Genomic DNA, 13,670 nt, shown 5'->3' on the forward strand with positions numbered 1-13,670 from the left:
GCCACTGCCCTGAGGCCCTCTGCGCTCCGCCCCTGCACCTCCCCCCGGCACCCACGGGTCCTCCTGTGCCCGCAGCGCCGCCCTGTCCAGACGCCCTGCGGTTGGCCCCGTGTGTGTCGCCCTTCAGGCTGGCTCCCTCCACTGGGTCACGAGCTCTCGAGGCCCCTCCCACCCCCGGTCTTTGAGGGCTCCGTAGCACGTCCTCTGCGCGCTGAGGAACGTAACAGCCCTGGGTGGGCCCGTCCCTCCGTCTACCCCTGAAGGCCACCTCGGCTGCTCCCACGTTTCGACAGCTATAACGAGCGTCACGGTAACAGAACCAGCGCAGGAGCCGGCCCGCCCCGCAGGTCACCCAGGCCCCGCGCGGAGAAGGGCCAGCTGCTGCCGCTGCTCAGGCCCGGCTCCCCGTCCTTGGCGACGGCCATGCTCCTCCGCTGCGGAGAGGAAGCTCTCTTGGTGGGGAGGCTGGAGCTGCTGGGCGGCGGGGCGAGCACAGGGTGCGAGAGGCCAGCTGGGGTTCAGGGGGCTGGGAAACTTGTCCGTGGGTCAGACAGAGCTCAGGGTCAAATGTTGTACCCACCGGGGGGCACCAGGCCCACGGCCCAGTCGGAGAGGGCTGGGAGGGTGTGGATCCTGAACTGCCTCCCTGCCCGGCCGTGCCCACGTGGTGTCCTCGTGAGCGCAAGTAATTTTTTACTGCGTGTGTGCCACAGAATACTTACACTAAAAATTATTTATTGTTTATCAGAAATTCAAATTTCACAGGACGTCCTGTGTTTTATCTACCGCCCTAGTAAGGGTGCTGTCTTCCTACATCAGCTCACAAGTGGCCTGGGCAGCTTCAAGCTGATGACCTAGGGCCTGCCCCTGCCCAGCAGAGGGCCAGCTTCCGTCCCCAGGTGGAGAGTCCCCGGGCGAGCTCCGACTGGCTGGCCGGAGTCAGGTGTCTGTCTCTGAGCCAGGCGCATGCCAGGGGCCTGCCCTCTGAAGGCGGAGCCAGGCCTTCTGGCTGCCAGGGGCGAATCTAAGGAAGGCTCCAACTGGCGGGCCGCGGTGCCACCTCTGTGACTGGCAGCCTCGCTAGAGCCACATGCTGCTAGGGCAAAGCCAGAGTGACCCCCAGCATCCCACCTGCCCGGCTGAGGCCTCGAGGTCCTCCAGGACATAGGGGGCCCCTGGCCCGGGAGCTCTGTGAGGGCTCCCCCAGGCCAGCTGCACCCCTCATGGGCCCACAGGATTGGTGCCCACGCCCGACGCAGCCTGGCCCAAGGCGCTCTCCACGCGCCCCAAGCCTGTGTCCACTGGTTCCTCGAAGGACGCCGAGCACAGTCTGGAGTTGGAACATTGCAAAGTGTCTGGCCTTGCGAAGTTCACGACCCTCTCTGGAGCTGGACTCCTCACGTGGGGCCGGAGCAGGGACGCGACCCTGGACCAGGGCGCTGGGGAGACCCCGCCTCGCTCTGCGGGCCTCGGGGCTGCGGCTCCCTCCTGGCGAGGTCCACGGCGGTTCCTCGTGCCAGCGGGCATTCCTCCGGCGTCCGGGCGGCCCGAGGCCCTGTGCCCGCCTGTCCTCTGACCCTTCAGTTTGCTTGTTACTCAAATCCGCAGCCTCTGCAGAGATGGGCGGCAGGCGTCGCCTCCAGGGTGTCCGCCGGGCGATGGCGTCGGGACACACTTCTCTCTCCTCTTCCTCGTCCCTGGTTCTGGGGCCGGACGTCTGGGCGCTGACAGGCCCTGTGGGGACGGGCGGTGGCGCACGGTGACGGGAAGTCACAGCCGCCTGCTCCTCTCAGCACAGAGGGGGCACGGGACAGGGGTGCCGAGGCAGTTCCGGCCATCCGGGCTGGTCTGGGCCAGCCCTGGGGTCGGGGGTCAGGGGGGAGGCCGCGGCAGCCTGGGGAGCTGCACCCAGCCGGGTGGGCCTGTGCGTCAGGGGGACTTGCCAGCTCTCTTCAGCAGAGGGGCTTGAGTGTCCAGCGCCCCGCACCCACAAACGGCTTCTGTCAGAGCCAGTGCAGGGCCCCTCACGTCCCCACGGGCGTTCCCCGGAGCAGGTTGCCCAGGACCCGTCTGTGCTGAGAGCCCACGGCCTACAGGAGCTCCAGAGGGAGTGGCCCCATGGCCTGCCTGGCAGGGCTGGGCCGCGAGGGCCTGGTCGAGGCGGGGGCCAGTCCACGGTGCTGCTGGGGGCCCCTTGCCCTGGCCTCCTCCGCTGCCCCTCTGGGCCATGCCCCTTCTGGGCAGGCCCTCGTGGGGCATGGCCAGGCTGCGCATGTCCCTTACAGGACCTGCCCTGTCCTCCTCTGCGTCTGGTCCCATCCTCCAGTTTGTCACCGGGGCTTGGGGGCCTCCAAACAGGGCCCCAGGCCACCAGCACCCAGATCTTTGTGACACACAGGTGCCTGGGCCCCCCGCCTGGGAGTCGGAAGCCCGGGTGGCCGGCAGTCTGGGCTCCCCCAGCCCCCAGGAACTCTGGGGCCACGCCCACCCGTCCTCACCCTGCTGGTCCGACCCACGCACGTGTTCGGCCAGTGCATTCGCCTTCACCGCAGCCCCCTCGGTGGGGGGAGGTTCCCATGCACGTGGGGCAGCTGAGGCACAGACCCAGGTCACCCCGTTGGGAGCTGGGGTGGAGTGCACCCTCCGACAGCGGAGCCCTGGCTCTGGGCCACTGGCAGCCCCCCCAGAGAGCAGGGGGCCCTGCGCCCCGCTGACCGCCCCGCTGTCCCGCAGGGCGCCGTGCTGCAGCAGTACCCCTGGTGGACCGCCTTCGCGCCCGTGCCCTGCCCAGCCTTCTCCGGCGGGGGCCAGTGGTGAGTGCCCCGCCCCCCCAGGGACCGCCCCGCCCGCAGGCGCTCCCCGCGTTCAGCAGGAGTGAGCTCAGCAGCTGGGGGGTGCGGGCCTGGCCCGGTCGCTCAGGCCGAGACCCAGCGGGGAGGGCACAGGCGGTGACAGGGGCCAGGGGACGCTCGCTGCAGGGTGACACCCCATGGGGGGCCCAGACACTTTGGGGGCCAAAAGAGCCAGGGGGCCCCTTCCCACAGAGGACGACAGGGCGCTGGGTTTTGTGGGGCGGGGGAGGAGTTTGCGAGGAGCAGCCGGGAGCCAGGCCCTGGAGTGGCTGTGCTCGGAGGCCCCACGTGGGCCGGGAGGGCAGCGGCCGCTCGCTGCTGCTCACAGCTCACCTCCCTCCTGTCCCCTCCAGCCAGTTCGGGAGCCCCGCCTCCTTCCAGCCCCACGTGGACACCAGCTGTGGCCCTGTGGCCGCCACCCCCACCTTCCTGCCAAAGAGCGACTTCTCTCAGGTAGGAGACTCCAGTCCCAGCCGCCCTGGCCCAGGGGACCCTCCTGCCTCCCGGGGCAGCACCACGGGCCGCAGCCGGCCACGGGCTGCTTCTGAGGAGTGGCGGGGCCCGCAGCCCCAGCCTGAGCCTCGGTCTGCCCTGCGATGTGCGTGTGCAGGCGGCCTCACCGAGTGTCCAGCCGGGCAGGAGGTCGCGTGAGGGCCGGCCAGCCATCCCCTTGCCCACACTGTACGAGGTCAGGCCGGCCTGTCCGGGCCCCGGTTCGCGCTCCCCAGCCTCAGCATCCCCCTCGCTGGCGCCGCAGTGTCTGGGGGGAGGGTCCACAGGCACCACAGCGCCTGCGCCAAAGCGAGACACACCACAGTGGGTGTCCGTCCCTGACCGGGAGACCGTGGAGAGTGTGGCACGCACCAGCCTATCCGCCTCCTCGGGGACACGGGTCAGCTCAGCCCCGCAGCCTCGCCCCCGGGGTCTTCTCACGGTGCTCCCCAAAAGCCAAACTCCGCAAGACGAATCATGGGAAGGGGGCCACCGTGCTCTGCCGGGGGCCCCCGAAGTCCTAGACCCTCCGGCCACACGGCGCCTCCATCGGGGGACGGCTCCGCGGCCCGTCGGGGAGTGACTGGGCGGCAGGCACTCGGCTGCTCCGCCTCGGTGTCCCCCGTGACGCGGGGCGGTGGGCCACCCTTGACGAGGGACGTCGCACGAAGCGGCCAGTTGGGACCTGTGGGACTCGCTCAAACCCAGACAGGTCGTTCAGCAGCTCACACTGCTGGAGCCCGGCCGGTCTCCACAGCGGATCTATGGCGGGACTGGCCAGCGGGCTGGCCCGAGGGCCATGTCCCGGGGTCACTGGCGGGACACTCAGAGCGGGGCGTCTTTGGACGTAGGGTCTTCACGAGCACTCAGCTCAACGCAAAGGGGGCATGACTCGGGGTGTCCCGGCCTGCCCGAAACCCAGCAAGTTTCTGAGGACAGAAGAGGGTACACAGACGTCGGACAAGGCGCGTGGCCACGGAGGCGGAGACGGGCCCCGCAGCCACGGCCGGGGACGCGGGCCCGGAGAGGAGGGAGGAGCTGCGGGGAGCGGGTGCGTGTGGGCCTGTGGCCCCGTGGCGGGACGCCGTGGCGGGACGGCCGCCCGCAGGGCCACGGGGCCCGCGTGTCCGCTGCGCCAGCCGCCCCGGCGGCGGGGCTGGGCCTCACGGAGACGTAGGCACAGGGCCACCTGCCCCTGGGGCCGCCCCAGAGGCCTCTGGGCCCCGCGTGCCCCGGGTAGGGGTGGCGGCGTACGAGGCCGCCGGCCTTTCCAGGCGTGTTCGCGGTTTCCTCCTGGAGCCCGGCTCGCCAAGACGCCCTGGGGCCCCGCGTGGCGTCTGCGGAAGCCCAGCCCGGGAGGCGTCCGGGGCGCTGGCTGCTGGCCCTGCGCCGGCCTTGGCTCCTCAGGGCCCCTGCGAAGTTCCTTTCCACGCGTCGCAGGCACGGCTCCCGCCTGCAGACTCGTCTCCTGACTGACGTGGGTTCCCAGCCGGGCGGCGTCCCCTGCCGTGCGGGGCAGGGCACAGGCAACGGGGCGCGCGGAGACCCGCTCCCTCCTGCGGGCTCGGTTCCCGCCGCCTCCTGGCTCTGCCGAGAGCCCCCGCGGGTGCTGCTGCCACCACCACGGCACCCGGAGGCCACGCGTCCACCATGTGCTCGCCGGATGCCCGCGGGAGGCACCCTGGCCCACCCCCGGCCTCCCTGACTGTGGCGCCCAGCCCCAGATCTTGGTTTTAAAGCAGCGAGATCATCTTCCAAAGAAACCTCAGCCCGTGCTGATTGACAGAAGGAGTCTGGACCGAGCCTGGCCGCCCAGGCCCTTCGCAGCCCAGCCCACTCCTCTGGGCCCGGCCCTGCTCCTGGTTCAGGCTCAGTGACTTCACTGTGGTGGCCAGCTCAGTGGCAGCCCCGAAGATGTCTCCTCCGTGGTCCTGGGACCTGTGGATGTGTCACCTCACGTGGCAGAAGGATTTTGTAGGTGGGATCGAGTCAAGACCCCTGAGATGAGGACAACTCTGGGTTCCTGGGGGGCCCAGGACCCCTGCCGAGGCTCTTGGAGGAGGCTCAGGGCCGAGCAGAGCCGAGCGCTCCCCCCAACCCTCAGGGACCTGTGTGACAACCTGTTCATGCCACCCTGGGGGCCGTGGATGTGGAAGCTGGGAGCGTGCAGAAGAGTCTGCGTCTCAGAGCGGGGGTGTCAGAGACTCCCTGAAGACATCCCCGCCCTGGGCCCAGGACCCCACGTGGCAGAGGGGGACTGCACAGGTGGGACCAGGTCAAGGCCCCTGAGAGGGGACGACCCTGGGTTCCCGGGGCCCAGTGTTCTCACAGGGTGCTCATAAGAGGGAGGCGGGAGGGTCAGAGTCAGAAGTGACGAGGCGGCCGGGGCCGTGAGCCAGGGACGAGCGCCTCTGGAAGCTGGAAAAGGCCTGAGACGGCTCTCCCTGGAGCCTCGGGACAGCCTGGCCCCGCCCCTCCTGATCACCCCGCCAGGCCCGCGCTGGACTGACGACCTCGTGAACCACAAGGTAATAAACACGTGTTGTTTGAAGCCGGGAAATTTGCAGCAGTTTATTGTGGTGGTGACGCACCGTGAGGCCCTGGCACACTCCGGAAGTGCCCCCTGCCGGGGCCGGGGTCGGGAGGGGCTGGGCTGCAGCAGCCAGAGCTGGCCGGGGCGAGGACTGGCGAAACTTGCGGGCCTACGTGCCCCTGGTAACGAGACCCGATCCCCAAACTTCCTGGCAGCCAAAGCAAAGAGAGGAAGGAGACGAGCCGTGTGGCTCTGGTTCCCCGCGAGGAGGAGGCTCCTCACTAGTGCCTGGGCGTCGTCGCCCCACGTCCCCGGGCACTGTCTGTGGCCCGAGGGTCCCCGGCCCTGCCGTCCGAGGCCTTCACTCCTCCTCCTGTGCCGCACGCCGAGTCATGGCACTCCAGGGTACCGGGCGCCTCCTGAATCCACACGAGCGGACCCAGGCCAGCTCCGCCGGGGCGTCCGCCGAGCGTCTGCGTGGGGCCGCTGGTTCTCGGATCCCGGGCTGGGGCCCCCGCCTGCGGGACTCTGCCCTCCTGCCGTGGCTCCCGTCGCCCCACCCCGCCCATTGCAGCGTGGGAGGGACGTGCTCTGAAACTTCAGCTCTGACGCCGTGTTCTGTACGTTTGAAGGTGTTCGCGGCACGACGAATTTGAAATGTCTTTGGTTGGCAGAAAAGTTGTGAAAACATTAGCGAGAGTTCCCGGCCACCCTCACGCACGCGCCCCGCTTCGCCTTGGCCCAGCGTGCCGTGCGTCCCAGGCAGACGGGGTGCCAGGTGCCAGGCGGGCACCGAGGGCCCTGCAGGGTGCTGGCCTGGTCGCACGCAAGGCCCGTGTGGGTTTGCCGGGGCCCCACACTGAGGCTCAGGCCTGCGCTCGTGGGTGTCTGCGCATCTCGTCGCCCCCAAGGTTGACCTTGACCTCGAGTTGGGACAGTGCCTGTCCGGTCTCTCCACCCCCTGCTGCCAGGCTGCTGCTCCCCCTCTCGTCCCGGGAGCCGCGCAAGGCGGCGCCGGTGTCCTGGCTGCTCATGCCGGGGAGGGGGTGCCCCGTCGCCTGCGGGTGGGTGGCAGCTGTCGCGGTGGTGACCTGCGCACCCATCTGGCAGACACGTCCTCGGTGCCGTGCGTGTCAGCTGCTGTCCTGCGGGGAGGGCCGCCCCACCGCGGGGCTGTTGGGCCGTCCATTTCTGTGGGCCGCCTGGGTCCTGGCCGCCCGGCGGGCGCGTGTGCCCCGCGGGTCCTGGCCTGGGTTTCGCTGGTGTCTTTTCGTGGTCTCGTCGTGTGTACCTGCGTCTCCTGCCCGCGGCGGCCACAGCCTGGCGGGGTGTCCCACAGCAACATGTTCCGTTGTTGGGGTTCGTGTTGCTCCCTGCCCCGGTCATGGGGTGAGGCAGGGTGGGGGCTGCGATGTTGGGTTCACCATCCCTCATTCTCCAGACCTGATGCCCCCCCCCCCAGCTCCTCTAGCCTGTAGGGAGCGTTCTGTCAGACTGTCCTTTCCCGTGTGGCCTGTCCCCAGCCTGCCTGGTCCCACCTCTGTGCTGGGGAAGGGGGCAGGGAGGCCCCTTGGCGAGGCTCCTAGGGGAGGAGTAGGGGGCGGGTCCCCAGGGGGAGACACTCTAGGTTGGGGAGCCAGGCCCTGTGCCCTGCCAGGCCAGCCTGGAGAGCGCAGGGCGGACAGTGCAGGGCCCCGGTCGAGGCCGCGGAATCGGGGGCTGGGCTGGGAGGCGTGGGGTGCACTCAGTTTCCTCTGCATCTCGTGGGGGCCTAGCCCCTGGGTCTCTGCCACGGGCACCTCAGGGGCAGCGGCGAGGGGGCAGGCAGACCAGAGCCGTGCACCAGCACCTGGGGAAACTGAGGCCGGGCCGAGAGGCGCTGCCCGGATGTCCCTCCCGCCGCCCCCAGCACCTGCGGAGAGGCCGCTGGGGCCGAAGGGCGCCCGGGGCCGGCAGGGTGCGACCCGGCGGCTGTTGACGCGGCTGTGGCTGGATTCCGCCCCGTACGGTAACTGTCCGCGCTGCCAGGAATCGCCCTGGCTTACCAGGCGGCATCATTTCCTGAAAGTCGAGGCCTTAGGGGAAGTAGGCGCTGCCGGTGACTAAACCAACATGCAAATGCAGCGGGGCTGAGCGCCCGGCATGCGGGCGCGCCCGCGCCTTCCAGGGGACCGGCCGCGCCATGTCCCAGCTGCGGCTCTGGCCGCAGCTCGCCGCACCCCGCCAGGTAATCCTCCCGCCCCCTCGGGGCCGGCAGGTCGGGCCGCTGTGCGTGTGGGCTGGCGACCGCCCCGGCCGGGGACCCGCCCTCCCCGGCTCCGGCTCCGGCTCCGGCAGCTCCGTTGGCAGCGCCAGTGCGTCTCCAGGGCTTTCCTGAGCTGGAGCGGCGGGGCCGGACGGTGGGACGCGGGTTTCCCGCGAGGGCTGGGGAGGTGCCGCGAAACGAAAGTGCTCGGGGAGGCGGGAGGGGCCGTCTCCTCAGTCCCCGGCCCCTCCCCGGCCCGGGCCTCGGTGTCCCGGGACAGCCGGCAGAGGCGCCGGGGGCGGGGGGTGCAGCTCGGGGTTCCCGTGATTGACAGGGATGGGTCTCTGTCCCACCTCAGTTCTCTGCGGACCCAGGCAGGCGTCCAGCCACTGCCCGGGGGCGGGGAAGGGGACCCCCGAGAGGAGCTGTCTGGACGGCATTTCTGGGGTCAGCTTTGGCTAGGAGGGCGTGCTGAGCAGCGTCCCCAGGCCCAAAGGCAGGTGGGGGGGTGGGGCCGTCCTTCCCTGTCCTGCTGGGCCGTGGCTGGGGGGTGGCGCCATGTGAGCAGCTGCAGGCGCTCACCTGGTCCAGGGTTCCCCAAGCGCGTGGGCGACCCCATGCCCTCCTCGTCCCCCAGCCGCTCCCTCCCCACTCACGCTGCGATGGAAGGAGCCTGCCGGGCCCAGGGTTGGGGGAGCGGGTGCTGCAGGTGGGGCTTGGGGATGGGGGTCCAGGGTTTGGGTGAACTCGAAGGTTTCTCGTGGCTGCCAGGTGTCAGTCCCTACACAGGCAGGTGGGTGCCCACGTTGGGGGGGGTCCCATTTTACCCTCATTAGCTTCCCACTCTGCACAGGGCGTGGAGCAGTGTGGGGGGGAACAGGGGGCCCCACCGCCCGACTCCTGGCGGTCAGGCCCTGTCCCTCGTCCCTCGACGCCAGCCTGGCGTCTGGAGGCAGGTCCAGGGGTGGGCGGGAGCTCTGCTTCTGCCGCAGACTGCATCGGAACAGTCTCAGGCTCCCAGAGTCACTGCGACCCGCAGGTCCCCGTGTCCCCCGTCCGGGCCCCGGTCACACACTCCGGCAGTGCGGAGCCTTCGTCCCAGCCCATGAGCCAGGACTGTGAGGTCACCAACAACCGAAGTCCGGTTTACTCCCCCATCCTGCTTCCCCTGAGGCCCCTCAGCCGCGGGGCCCCATCAAGATGCGTGTGACACTCCGTCTCACACCCCCTCAGGTCTCTCCCACTGACACGGTTTCCCACCCCTCCTGTGTGGACGCCCTGGGCCATCCTGTCCTGCAGGACGTCCCCAGCCTGTTTTCTGGTGCAGCCCACATGGAGGGAGGGGTCCCCTGTACATGCTTTTGCTGGGGCCATTCCCCATCCTTTGCCCCCAGGCACTGCCCACCAGTCAGGGGCCGTTTGGCTTTCAGGAAGCAGGGTCAACTCTCCGGGCCCAGGAGCTGGCATCACTCTGACCAGGCTGGGGCTGCACCCACCAGGGGGGCGGTGCTCAGATGTGGCCACCCCCACCCGTACCCATAGCCCAACTCGGCCAGCCTGCCAGGGTCTGTGGGCCTCTGCGCATCGCGGGAACAGGGTGGCCAGCTTCCGCGGGCAGGCCTTTCTGGTGTGGTCCACCAGGCTCGGGCTGGGCCACCTCTGACCTTAGCTGCCCAGGGAGGGGCAGAGCCCAGAGGCAGTCCTGGCGGGCAGACGGCAGGCCACCTAGGTCTCCCCCAGGATGGCTGCACCCCACCTGGAGGACGGGGGAGGCCTGCTGTTCTGAGCCCTCGCCCTGCTCACCACATGAGCAGCCAGCCCTATGGCTGGCTCCTCGTGCAAATAAGGGGCCAGGAGTCCCGGGGCGGTGGGGGGGCCCAGTCAAGAACTCCAGTTGACACCAGCTGACATGGACGAGGGCAGGCTTTCCTGCACATCCCCAGGACCGATGTCGCCCAGCAGACAGGCGGACCGAGGCTCCCGAGGCCAGCTGTCCTAGGAGGCTGTTGGGGGGGGGTCCCCAGCCCCGTCCTTGCGCCACCTCTTCTCTTGGGGCCCTGCCTCGCCATGGGACTGCGTGCGTCTGTGTCTGAGTTAGACCTTTGGGGAGGCCGGAGATGGCTCTTGCAGCACCCCACACCTAGGGATGCAATCTGGTTCCGACGTGGATCGCGGTGGGGGGGTCATAGAAACGGGTCTGCAGGGGCCTCCGGGCCCGTTCTCAGCTGTGGTCTGGTGGGTGCGTGGTGGGGGCCCCAGGCCCAGGTGTCCTGTCCCTCCCGTGTGCACTCAGCTGAGCCCCAGGGCCCCAAGACCCCCACCAATCAGCCCGTCTTCATTCATCTCCCCCACTAGTCAGCGGGTCCCAGCCTGCCCGTCGCAGGCCGCGACGTGTGTGTGTGTGTGTGTGTGTGTGTGTGTGTGTGTGTGTGTTTTGCTCTGGGTCTGGGGGTCCAGGGAGCTCTGCGGGCTCCTGACCTGGTCCTTGGAGAGGCTCAGGGAGGTGGCAGCGCCTGCACCCTCCCCAGAACCCGGGTCCCTGGCCGCAAAGCGGGCACCCCCTGCCCTCTGCAGGTGCGCCTGGCCAGGGGCTCACTCCTCACAAGGTCGGAGCCCCTTGGGGCTGGGCCCCACCTGTCCCGTGTCCAGTGCATACCGGACACACGCAGGCATCAGCGTCCCTGACTGCGGGGTGCGGGCAGCGTGGTGCCCGGCACTGTGCCTGGTGTGCTCTGGGTCAGGTGGTGAGCTGCGTGCAGCAGGCCCCTCCGCGGGTGTGAGGCCCCCACGTCCCGACAACCCCACGCTGGCACCCCTTCCTCCATGGGGACAGGCAGGGCGCCCTCTGCCCATGTCGCCTCAGAGGTCGCCTCAGTGCAGCCCACGGGGTCTGGCTTCCCCACAGCATGTGTTTTCAGGGTTCGTCTGCATTGTGGCGTGTGGGCGCCTTGCTCCTCACGAGGCTGGGCCCCCCGTGCGCCTGGCCACACCCTCAGCCCCCCGTCTTCCAGGAGCCCTCGTACCTCGATGACCTGTCCAACGCCTCCATCTTCTCCTCGTCCCTGGACTCCCTGTCCGACATCGTGGACACGCCCGACTTCCTGCCGGCCGACAGGCTCAGCCAGGTGCCCACCATCTGGGACGTGAGCACCGGGCCCCCCACCCACAACAAGGTCAGTGCCCCGTCCGTGGCTGTGTGGACCCCGCGGGGCTGTGGGGCCCCGCACCCCCTTCTACATAACTTCCATCATGGCCAGGTACCCCGCTGCCGCCTCTGTGCTGAGCCTGCTGGGGAGACGGGCGTCCCCAGATGTCAGATGCTATTTCTGCTGCTAGTTCTCACCCAGGGTGGTCCTGCCCCCAGCAGACCCTGGGGGCAGCTGTGGTTGTCACCACCGGGGGGCTCCCGGCATGGTGGGGTGGGGGCCAGGGATGCGGCTTCACTGCCCCCAGGGCCCAGGGGCCCCCTCAGAGATGACCCGGGCCTGACACCAGCCGTGCCGAGCAGGGGGCACTGGCCCAGAGAAGCGAAGGCATGTGCTAGTGCAGAGCCGACGGGTGGGGGGGCTCCCTCCAGAGAGGCCGCCTCTGGGGTGAGGGCTGGAGGAGGTGGCGCTGGCCGGGCCAGGTGGCAGGAACAGCTCATGCAAAGACCCCACGACAGGAAGTAGCCCAGCGGGCCCCCCAGCATGAGCGGTGGGCTGTGTGCCTGGCCAGGTGGGAGCCAGGAAAGTGAGATGGGACCAGCTCACAGGGGTCACAGGTGAGCAGGGTCCCCAGGAGTGCCAGGCCCCCATTCCTGTAGGTGCCCAGGACCGGGCTGTGGTGGCGTCCAGTGCCGGAGGCAGGGCTGGCCGGGCCTTTCTGGGTTGGAGGGGTGCTGGGGCTGGCTGTGTCTGAGTGGCCCCTTCCATCTGGTGGCTGGCCAGGGCCCTCAGCACCCACGGGGGGCTCACACTGGTGGACATGGGTGGCACACGCCGCCTGGCCCTTCAGGGTCCTCAGTGGCCTTGAGCTCCACAGGCCCATAGGAAGTGTCTGCAAGCGGACAGTGGAGCAGATGGGACTGCGAGGTGCACAGCCCCGCTTGGGGCCGGCAGCCCAGCGAGGTTCCCTGCCCTTGGCAGCCTCAGCGGGCAACCCAGTGACCCCGCCCAGTCCCCACGTCTGGGTGCAGGAGCAGCGGGACAGAGCCGTCACCTCTGCCTCACAGGGCCTTCTGGTGACTCCCAGCTCTCGGCAGTGGGCGGGGGGGTGCGGGCAGCTGAGACCCGACGCCCGCTGGAGGCCTGGCCTAGTCTTCCAGGAACCTGACCCAGTCTGTTAGCTTTTGCTAATTAAAAAAAAGCGGGCGAGGGACTTGCGTGTGGACTTCAGGCCTTGCTGTGCCCACTTTCGCTGATATTTTTCTTGAAAAACTCTGGCCGTGCTCTCGGCCCTGGGAGACCGCGGGCTCGTGGCAGTCAGGTCGGCTATAACGGGGCCCAATACCTTAGTGACTCCTGTTCCCCAAGGCCGTAAACGCACTGTGCTCCAGGACACCCAGCACTCCCGGCCATCGGTCTCCGGGTGTGGGTGCCGTGGGGTGAGGCGGCTGAGGATGGCCACACCTGACCTTCGCGATTTGTGTTTAAGAGCGAGGACATTTGGCATCGCACGGCCCTGGGTGTGGACCGTGCCGTGTGCGCACTCACGGCCCCACATCCAGGGCCAGGGCTGAGCGGCCACCCCTCCCGGCCTCAGCATGACCACTCCCTGGGGCTGGGCAGGGTGAGGGCCAGCGTGACAGCCCCAGGGGCTTTGGGTCTCCTGTGCCAGCCCGTCCATCCGCCCAGTCCTCGGGCCCCCACGTGAGACTCGTGGGCAGTTAGTCTCCCCTGGGTGGGACTGTGCTCTGGGCCCTTCTCGTGAGGGCGGTCCAGCCAGCTGGAGCCCCGCCCCCAAGGGCCACCTATACACCAAGTGCTGGCGGCCAGCTCTGGGGAGATGCAGCACGGTCACTGCCAGGCCACGGCCATGGGCCAGAGGCCCAGTGCACAGGGCCCCAGGGGCGCTCCTGCCAGTGCCGGCCCGCCTCCCACACACCCCGGCCCACTGTCGAGCGCTCATGCCTGGCGAACTGTAGGTCTCAGCCAGCGGAGCCTGGGAAGGCCTGTCCTCGGCCTGCTCCGCAAGGGGAGGGCTCTGTCCTTCAGCAGAACCAGCAGGGCCGGAGGGGCGCGGCGGCGCGGAGAGCCCGCGGAGGCCGGCGGGTGGCCCGTGGCGGTGCCGCCCCGGCTCCGTGGCCTGCAGGCTCACGTCTGCTCCGCACGCCATCTTCTTTCTAGTTGGTCCCGCCTAGCGAGCCATTTCCAGGCCTCGAGGACCCTGCAATCTCCCTTCCCAGCACCCCATTTCTCAACAGCTACCAGGTGAGCTGGACCCTCCTGGGATCAGGAGGCACCTGCTGCGTGTCGGACCCTGGGCTTGCTTAGAAGCAGGGTCTGCCCCTTTCACTGGTGGAGAAACGGGCCCTGGGAGGCACCCTGTTGCAGGGGTGGGGGGTACG

The 13,670-nt window shown here is 69.3% G+C and overlaps 1 protein-coding gene across 7 annotated transcripts in view; it reads left to right on the top strand.

The window, feature by feature from the left end:
• Positions 1–13,670, top strand: part of SBNO2 (strawberry notch homolog 2) — a 40,668-nt gene that overhangs the window by 14,777 nt on the left and 12,221 nt on the right. For 6 of the 7 annotated variants that reach the window (XM_036234234.1, XM_036234233.1, XM_016126621.2 and 3 more), the window contains exons 3-6: positions 2,734–2,813; positions 3,206–3,305; positions 11,134–11,295; positions 13,450–13,533. In XM_036234234.1, coding sequence (XP_036090127.1) covers positions 2,734–2,813; positions 3,206–3,305; positions 11,134–11,295; positions 13,450–13,533 — 426 coding nt within the window. Of the gene's footprint in view, positions 1–2,733; positions 2,814–3,205; positions 3,306–7,906; positions 8,105–11,133; positions 11,296–13,449; positions 13,534–13,670 lie in introns of those variants that run through there. The other variant, XM_036234236.1, reaches the window with a different exon arrangement.

This window comes from Rousettus aegyptiacus, unplaced genomic scaffold (genome assembly GCF_014176215.1).
Source record: "Rousettus aegyptiacus isolate mRouAeg1 unplaced genomic scaffold, mRouAeg1.p scaffold_m13_p_16, whole genome shotgun sequence".
Taxonomy (NCBI): domain Eukaryota; kingdom Metazoa; phylum Chordata; class Mammalia; order Chiroptera; family Pteropodidae; genus Rousettus; species Rousettus aegyptiacus.